The sequence below is a fragment of the Fragaria vesca genome, linkage group LG6 (genome assembly GCF_000184155.1).
Source record: "Fragaria vesca subsp. vesca linkage group LG6, FraVesHawaii_1.0, whole genome shotgun sequence".
Taxonomy (NCBI): domain Eukaryota; kingdom Viridiplantae; phylum Streptophyta; class Magnoliopsida; order Rosales; family Rosaceae; genus Fragaria; species Fragaria vesca.
Window position 1 is genome coordinate 12,660,301 of NC_020496.1, and position 8,829 is coordinate 12,669,129.

General features: G+C 36.2%; 1 protein-coding gene across 1 annotated transcript; it reads left to right on the forward strand.

Moving 5' to 3' along the window:
• The first annotated feature begins 1,464 nt into the window (after positions 1-1,464).
• Positions 1,465-4,700, forward strand: LOC101296682 (CAAX prenyl protease 2-like). The gene is made up of 8 exons (XM_004302950.1): positions 1,465-1,755; positions 2,028-2,087; positions 2,252-2,452; positions 2,638-2,749; positions 3,323-3,394; positions 3,521-3,583; positions 3,756-3,833; positions 4,380-4,700. Exons 1-8 carry the CDS (start codon positions 1,552-1,554, stop codon positions 4,511-4,513), a joined length of 924 nt encoding a protein of 307 aa, XP_004302998.1. The 5' UTR covers positions 1,465-1,551; the 3' UTR covers positions 4,514-4,700.
• The last annotated feature ends 4,129 nt before the right edge of the window (positions 4,701-8,829 follow it).

Genomic DNA, 8,829 nt, shown 5'->3' on the forward strand with positions numbered 1-8,829 from the left:
GAAAAGAAAAAAAAAAAAACCCTAATTTCCAAACTTTGTTGGTATTTCCAGACACTAATTTTGAGTTGTTGTAGTGTTCTCCCAAAGAGTATACTAGGGCTTCTTCTATTCATTATATTCTCTTGATCTGTAGGTTCGATCATCACTTTGAGCTGAATTTAAAGAAGAATTTCATATATATTTGATATGTCTAACAACATCAAATTTCCGATTCGAGTAAATGCAAAATCATCACAAAAATTTGAGCCAAGGATTCAAATCCGATGGAATGGATGATAACATCCGGCAAGTGGCAACTTTGTTATTTTACCAAGGAATGAAGCTAAAGTAAATTAGAGTGAGGATTTTGCTACTGTGTTTGATGCACGCTAAACTAAAACAAAAGAAGACAAATGTATGATCTTGTTCTTCTTCTTTTAATCTTGTTTTCCAGATTTTAAAATGTGATTTTTCATTCTTTTCTTTTAATTTGATTTGTTATTAAACTAGGTAATGCCACGTCACTTGCCACATCAATTAGTAATATGTTGACATCATATTTATGATTGATCTAGACCAGTCATTGTTTTAAAATCTAATGGCTAACAATTAGTGTTAAAATTTATGTCAAATTTAATGTCTCTTGAACCGGACCCATAACTTAATACACATCTCTTTCTCAATACACCACTTATTTAATTTCTCATTTGAATATTTTATTAAATACACAACCCAAAGTACCTAAAATACCCTTAATCTAAAAATCCATGAAATATCATATTATGTGACTATATTAACACTATTATTATTGTATAATTAGTATATGTTTATATAAATTAACATTTTATAGATGTTCATATCTATTACTTGTGTTAGTTCTTGAGAAATCCTTACAAATTCATTGTTCATTTCAAATTCTTAAACATGAAAATGAGAAACAAGATGAAAAATACATATCTAAATAGTGTACGTGTTTGAGTGAAAAAAAAAATATTGTGAAATATAACGAAATAGGTGTTCATATACATAATAATTACATCGTTGACACTTTGACACTCTCAACTTGGAAATTATGAATCTTTAAAGACAAAAAAGAAATTAATTGATTATCCAAATTTCCTTACAATTTTTTTGTTTATTTTAATAGTTTCCCTAAATAAGTTTTCAATCTTAAAAATTTAATTTTTCTAATTCATTTTATAAGTTTTCAAAAATAAGTTTAATATTCTAATTTGGTTTATATTTCACATTATTAGTTTTCAAATATAAGTTTGTTTTTAATATTTAAATTGTATTACATATGCCTCTTTTGGTTATTTAACATACCAATTAAATCTGATTTGAAATATTAAATAATTAAATTATTTGGAGTATGTATTTAAAACCACACTTAAAATTAAGATACCCATGGAAGTTTGTTTGTTTTTTTTTTTTCTGGTGTAAATTAGTAAATTACTAAAAGCGAGCACTAATATTCTCTTCAACAAGAACAAGAGGTTACCAAAAAGAGTCTTTTGTAAGTCGTGACTGAAAATTTCAACTCAGTGAAGTCTCTTCTCTGGGCCACAGTTAATGGAAGACGGAGCTCTCTCAAAGCCAGCGGCGGTTTTGGCATGCGCCGCCATGGCTTCATTCTACGTCGGGATTCTCTACGCCCCGACTTTGATTCTTCGTCTTCCTCCTCCTTCCTCCCACACTAACTTTTTGATCCGACGGTTCATATGCGCCGGCGTTTCCTCCCTCGTCTCCGTCGTCGTTTCTGCCATACTCCTCCCTGTAAGTCAGTTTTATCCATTTCTTACTTTATCTCTCCATTCTCAAGTACGGATCTTCAACTCGACTTTGAACAGTGATAGCTCTCTATAGCTAAGCTCCTGTGTATTACGATTTAACTTTTTCAATATTAGTTTATTGATTGGGTTTCTGATATTAATGGAAAATGAAATTTCATGTTATACTATAATCGATTGGTTCTTTGAAATTTTGTAACTGGTAGTGATTAGTAATCTAGTAAAGCTCACTTTGTTCACATTGTTGAGCCATGACAGATTAAAAGCGGAGAAGCGTCGCAGTTGATAGGTGTATATGGCATCCGGATCGATCATATTGTGAGTGTTCTCATGCTAAGGTTGAATTTTCGGGATTCGTTTGGTCAATTTTGTGTAAATGTGGCTTCAGAGTAAGCTGTTGTTCATATCTGTTTGGTATGCAATTTTGGTTGAAAGCTTGCTGAACTTTGAGTGCTGAATTGCAATTTTTATGTGTGAAACAGTGGCAAGCCGTGGTTTTTCCTCTTGCATTGACAGCTCTTATGTATGCCGGATCCTTGACGTTCATGTCTCTATTATTGATTCATTCGTTGAGGGAAGACGTGAATTGTAGGGGAGGCCTTATTAAAAGTATCTCAGTAGAGGCTGTTGCCTCTTTGCGTTCAATTGCTTCCAGTGTTATGCATTGGCGTAATTATGTTGTGGTGAGTTGTCTTCTATGATTTCATACTGATTTCTGTTTGATTCTTTCATGTAAAAAATTATGTGTTTTGCTTCAGAGCAAGTCATGGATATATATAGGGTCCTATCCACACTTTGGATTCAGTAGATGAGCCATAAGGCCTAGTTACTTTGAACAGGAATTAAATTTCGATTTTACTTTAAACAGGCTCCAGTTACTGAAGAGTTGGTGTTTAGAGCGTGCATGATACCATTGCTTCTCTGTGCAGGATTCCAAAAAAACACCGTCATTTTTGTATGCCCTATATTCTTCAGTTTGGGTAAGTTAACATTGTCACTTATGTCCATCATGAATCAAGGTTGGTGATTGAGTAGATTTCTTATAATTAACTATGACAGCATGCTCTCAAATACAAACAGGGAGTTAAGCAACTAGAAAGACTCATTCTCTAATCTGAAGGGATCTTCTAGAAGCTCTTTTTTTTTTTTTTGTATTAATTGTAGATAATGTTAGTGGGTTATCTCTTTTAAGTTTTGGATGTTGTTGAAGTGCTATCTCCCATGCTTCCTAAGCTTATGCTTGTGGTTTTGAAATTCTTACTTGTGGTTTTGAAATTCTTGCTTGTCTGTTGAAATAGAGTTCAACCAGAACTAATACATGTTTTATTACTGGTATGTAGTTAGATTATACTAATAATTGCTAGTATGTCTTCTGGTTGCTTATGCTGTCTCTGAAATACCAAAATTATGTTAGTACAGCTTAGTCACTTCTGTTGGTCCATCTGTAGTGCTTAAGTATTCATTATGGCAGATACATGTTTATTTTTTATGTTGCATTTGTATGCTGAACTTGGAGAGGAATTAGTCTAATTGTCCATAATTACTCTTTGCAGCTCATTTGAACCATCTAATGGATGTCTATAACAAGCAACAGAATAACTGGACCAGAGCCTGCATGATAATAGGTAATACTCAACTTTTAGCTCGCATTGGATGGAAACAGACTTCAACCTGGAGAAATGGTTACTAGGTAGTTTCCTTTTATTTTTACAATAAACATTAACTCAATGGATGAAACGTGCCTTTCTCAGGTCTCCAGCTTGGATATACTGTGGTCTTCGGGTCATATGCCTCTTTTCTCTTCATTCGAACTGGTAGGGGATTCTTGAACTTCTCTGTTATCGTTATAATGTCTGTTGTCCATGATATTTCATTCTTTATTACATGTACTATAAAATAGTACAGTATGAGGTATGCACGGAAGCATTTTCATTCTCTTTTTCTGGTGCACGTTTTTTTTGGTAGTTGATTTGTTTATCCTTGCAGGACATTTTCTTGCTCCTGTAGTTGCTCACATGTTTTGCAATATTATGGGATTGCCACTCCTAGTTTCACCAGGGAAAGGTATGAGAATAAACTGCTTAGTAACTAAATGCATAACTACACATTTCCAGGAAACAATGCATTCCTGAAAAACCATAGCATATGGACTTATAGACACTATCCTAATGTGATTTTTCGTCATTTATGTTGTGTGAGCCTGATAGTTATTAACAAGTCTAGATCTGTAGTCATACTATCCATTTTTACCGTCATGGAAATATTTCCTAACACTTGGGAAGACTGTTGATCTTTTGATTACCATTATGGAAATCCGATTGTATACATGGTGACAGGAACAACATGAACGATAATTATAAGAAACAAGAATTGATCAGTTTAAATGACAAGCAGCAATATGAGCATCAATCCTGTTTTCCCAGGAGCTGCTTAAGCAGATTTAAGCGAAATCTTTTCCTTCCCATTGGTTACCCTAAACATTCTCATTATGAAAACTAGGATGCATCAATTAAAGGCCTCAAATTTTTGTGGTCTCCTCACAGCTGTTTTTGTAACTCTATTGTGTTCAATTCTTGGAGAAAGCTCACTTTATGTACATTGTTGTCTCAGGTATAGTAAGTCTGGCATTTTTAGCTGGATTGCTGGGATTCCTGTGGTTACTTTTTCCAATTACGAACTCGGGTTTGTATAATGATAGAACAGATACTTGTAGATGTTGGCAGGGATATTGTTCAGGGAACTAAGCCTGTGAAATCTTCAGAATGATAACTGAAAATAGGTGCTGAGGCTTCGTCATCAGCAACTTGTGCCATACTAACATTGTTCCTCAAAACAGAGCCACCAGTTGACCAAGGGTTGTTTTGAATTTATCAGTTTACTAATTAGTGCTGAAATTTGTATAAGCTTAATGACGATTCCTAAATGCTTCAGTGGAATTGATATTTTCTCTTATTCTGTCTGCTATTTTTTTTTTTTTTTTTTTTTTTTTCCTCTTGATAAAAACTCTTCCTAACCGAACTCTTGCAACACCCTTCACTTCTGATAGAGTATCAACCATAGGGCATAAATTTTGGTATAAAGGCAAGTTCTTGTGGGCAGTTTTCAGTTTTTCACCTAGTAGCAGCCGATTTGTGAAACGGGATGGCAACAAAGTTGCGCACCGTGTAGCAAAAGAGGCTTCAAAAGCCAGTCATCCTTTGTTTTGCCGCAGTCGGGACCTCTTGGCTCCAGCCTCCATGAGTCGGTCAATTCGGGTTTCACTGGTGAAGTCTAGTGTGGCCAATTCTTATGAATTGTCGTCCCAAAAAGCGTTGTAAACAGTTCATTGCGAATGAAATTTCTTATGGTCTTGCACTTACCGAGTGATTTTCATGATCAATTTAGTTGGGCACAATTGTTATTGAATTTGAATTATGGAGTTGAGATGATGAAGCAGTTCGGATTTGTTGGATGACTTCGATCAACAGGACAGTTAAATGCAACGGATCCGGATCCTCTCTTAATAAACCTCTGCTAATATTGCCCCAAAAAGAGATCTCGGCCGTCTATTCTCAATGGATGGCCATGATTAGCTTTTGAGATGTTTTCTCTTGTCTTTTCTCATCTATTATATCGTCTCTCTCTTCGCAAATTCTCGACAAAGATGAAAATCTCATCTATTGTACCTACAAATTAATCTCACACCTTGCTTTCCTCCCATCTCTCCCTCTTCTCTATCTTTCGATTACGAGTCAGAAAATAATCAAGATCCTTGGGTTGAAAGTGGCTTGTGCATAGGCTCGAAGAGTTCCGAGAACCAACAGTGAGTACCATCTGGTCCAAATGTTAGAACATCTTCTACAACTGGAGTTGGCTTGCAAGAGTTGTTGGAGCTGATTGATATAAACTGAATGTCCCAAATGTTGTGCAAAAGGGTGTGTTTGATCAAAAACGGAGGCCCCTCGTACAGTGGAGGAGGGTATAGTAGTTGAATGATGATAATACATCTGAAGATGTTTGTTCAATTATACAATCTCAGGAGAAATTCAGGCTTATGTTGGCAGACCAATCAAGTTTCCATTGAAACCCGTTTACACAATCCAAAGTTCCAAACCCAGAAACCAAAGTCACAATCTCTGCCGACCCATCTTGAATTTCCTCCACAATCGAAACAACCCAATCAATAAACCACTTCCGGCATGAAGATCGAGCTTCACGGCGAGCTTGTCGAGGTCACTTCGCATCAGAAGCTTACTGCTGCCAGAGCAAGAAAGATCGACGCAGCGGTGAGCAATGTTGTGGCACTCGTTGATGGTCACCAGAACGCTGAAGAGGCTAGGATTGTGTTTTCATCTCCGTCGGAGCTTTTGAAGATGGCGAGGATGAGAGAGAGAGAAAGAGAGAGAAGAGGCTGGCGAAAATTTTGAGAGAGAGACGATAATATCACCTAGAAAATGTAAGTGTAATCCTGGCCATCCATTGAGAATAGACGGCCGAGATCTCTTTATGAGGCAATATTAGCAGAGGTATATTAGGAGAGGATCCGGATCCAAATGCAACTGAGCGAGAATTTATCAAGTAAACATGACTCAGAAACATCAACAATGCTTTATCTTTTGATTAGAGGAGACAATGCATCAACTCCTTTATATTACACCAAACATCTTGGTCATTTTTTCTTATAATTTGGAGTCTGTTATTCATCAACTGAAAAGCATAAGAAAAAAAAAAATACCAGGCAGTTCAAAATTTTCAGTTTAGATATGTCATGGTTATATCTTTGCTAGTACATCACATAATCACTATACATCTCTGAGACAACCTTGAACGCAAATTGTTAATGTTCTTCGGGAGCAAATATATGCCCCATGGAACTCATTGTAGACCATTCAAGTTACTAGCTCAACTTTTGAGTTCCTTTACAAGATTTTGTATATCTATCCAACTTACCATTCTTTAAGAGAGGGAATAGGTTTTGATTGAATGTTCCATTAAAATGGTGGAACCAATATTTCAATTTCAGGAAGATTTCACAACGTGTAGCAGTCAATCCGGTGAAGTAATTGATTCTAAACAAAATAAAATAAAAATAAAAAAAATACCGGTGAAGTAATTGTAGAGGGGTCTAGTCTTCAAGGCCAACATCAGAGACCTGCATTTTTTCAGACCTTGTTCTACACTTGAAACGTCTTATAAGATATTGCTATGATGATCAGAATCTCAAGGATGACAATGTGAGCCAAGGTCATCCAAAACCTTCTGTGGATTCATTTGTGTTTTCCAGTTCTCAATAAAATCTGGGTCTGTATTTATGTGTTTTAGCAGAAACCCTTTTTCTTGGTCTTTGATGAGATTTCAGTCATCATAACCGTTTGATCCTTATTTTCAAACCTCAAATTGATTTTGCTGAGCTTGTGATGATGTGGGTATGGTGCCCTCTCAGAGGGTCTTTAATAAGGTACTATGTAGGGCATTTGAGGACCTAGCTAGGCACATTGAGTTCTGATTAGACATTTTCTTATTCTTATGTTGTATGATGGTCAACCAAGGACTATGTCACATATTGTCATGTCCGTTATAATACCATGAGTTTGATTTTTTGGAGGGTTTTTTTTCAAACTTGATGAACCCTCATTGACTTTTGTGGTCTGAATCCTTCTCATGTTCGATGACGTTTATCCCATTGGATTTAGATTCTCCCATCAACTCTCCCCTCAGATAGAGAATCTGAATGAGATGACTGAAACTTTTCTATAAATATTTTATATGTAGGTACATATCCTTTCTCTAAAATATCAATTCTTCCTTTCTGTAAAATATCAATTCTTTACTGGTTTGCTTTAAACACAGTAAATATTAGATGGAGGATAAATTTGTTTGATCATGCAAGTCCACGTTGTCGAGTTATGCAGCAGCCACCCGTAACTCCCGTCCAGAGTGTCAACGAATGCACGTCGAACGGAAAACAAATAAATAGGTGATCCCTAAAAAACTCCTAATTTGATTGAACGAAAAAGAAAATCTTGTTTTTAGTCGAACGTTGTTTTCGAGAGAAGAAAAAAAATAAAATAAAAGAAAGAAAGGCGTATATTGAGACATAAGGATCCAAAGCTAGCTACCTTATACACTATTACTTTATCTTCTAGTGATCATAAACTAGTGAAACGAATATATCATATGATACGGTTGTCTTGTTCTGGAATTTCTCTAAATAAACATGTAAAACTTACCGGTTTTCCAATTTATATTCTTCAATGTCTCTGTGCACCTCCTAAATTGTGAGGAAGTACAAGAGTGAAAATTTTGTGACATCAAGTGGTGCTCTTTGTAAGTGTATAACAGATAGGTCGACATGTTACAAATTAAGATGGGCACTAGAAATTTGAATCTTTTTTTCTTTGCTGCAAAGCGAATTTGATTTCTTAACAAACGTACGAGTAATGTGAGAGATAAGAAATCAAATTGCTTCCAAGTTTTTGGGTTATGTGATTTTACATGTTTATGGGTAAAGTTCAAATGTGAAGGGAATATTTCTATTTCATTTTAATGTACATCGGTAGGTATGCTTGAGTAGAGGCAATGCAAGAGAACATGATTGGATTTCCACTCAGAAGGAAGGAAGGTTAAATACCTTTGACAAGGTTGTATTTTTGGGATGGTGTTCAAACTCCCGAAATGAACCATTACAGCTGGCGTCGACCAGCTTTGGGATACGTACGGACACGAAGAAGAACCTTGTGCTTACTCGGCTCCCATATGCCATTATTCATAAGTAGGTGGTGGAGCGGGTAGTTTATGGATATTGAACTGTTGAGTCCTACCTTATTTGTTGCCTCTTCCGACCGCCTATCAAGCACGGGATTTCCCTCCCGGCCCCTCTGAGAATTTTGGCCTTTTTTCACGGATCAGCATGCCGCGGTGAATATGTACCTGGGCCATGTACACACCGCTCGTCACACCCTGGGAATTGGTTTCGCCTGAAGCATCGGACCAACGATCACCCATGACTTATGTGTAACACTAGTGACACAAAGGCTTTTGGTGGTCTTATTGGCGCATACCACGGTGGGGTCTTCGACTG

Coding starts and splice junctions, on each gene's coding strand:
- LOC101296682 (XM_004302950.1), top strand. CDS start 1,552: ATGGAAGACGGAGCTCTCTCAAAGCCAGCGGCGGTTTTGGCATGCGCC. Junction 1,756..2,027: donor TTTCTGCCATACTCCTCCCT/GTAAGTCAGTTT, acceptor GAGCCATGACAG/ATTAAAAGCGGAGAAGCGTC. Junction 3,834..4,379: donor CCTAGTTTCACCAGGGAAAG/GTATGAGAATAA, acceptor TTGTTGTCTCAG/GTATAGTAAGTCTGGCATTT.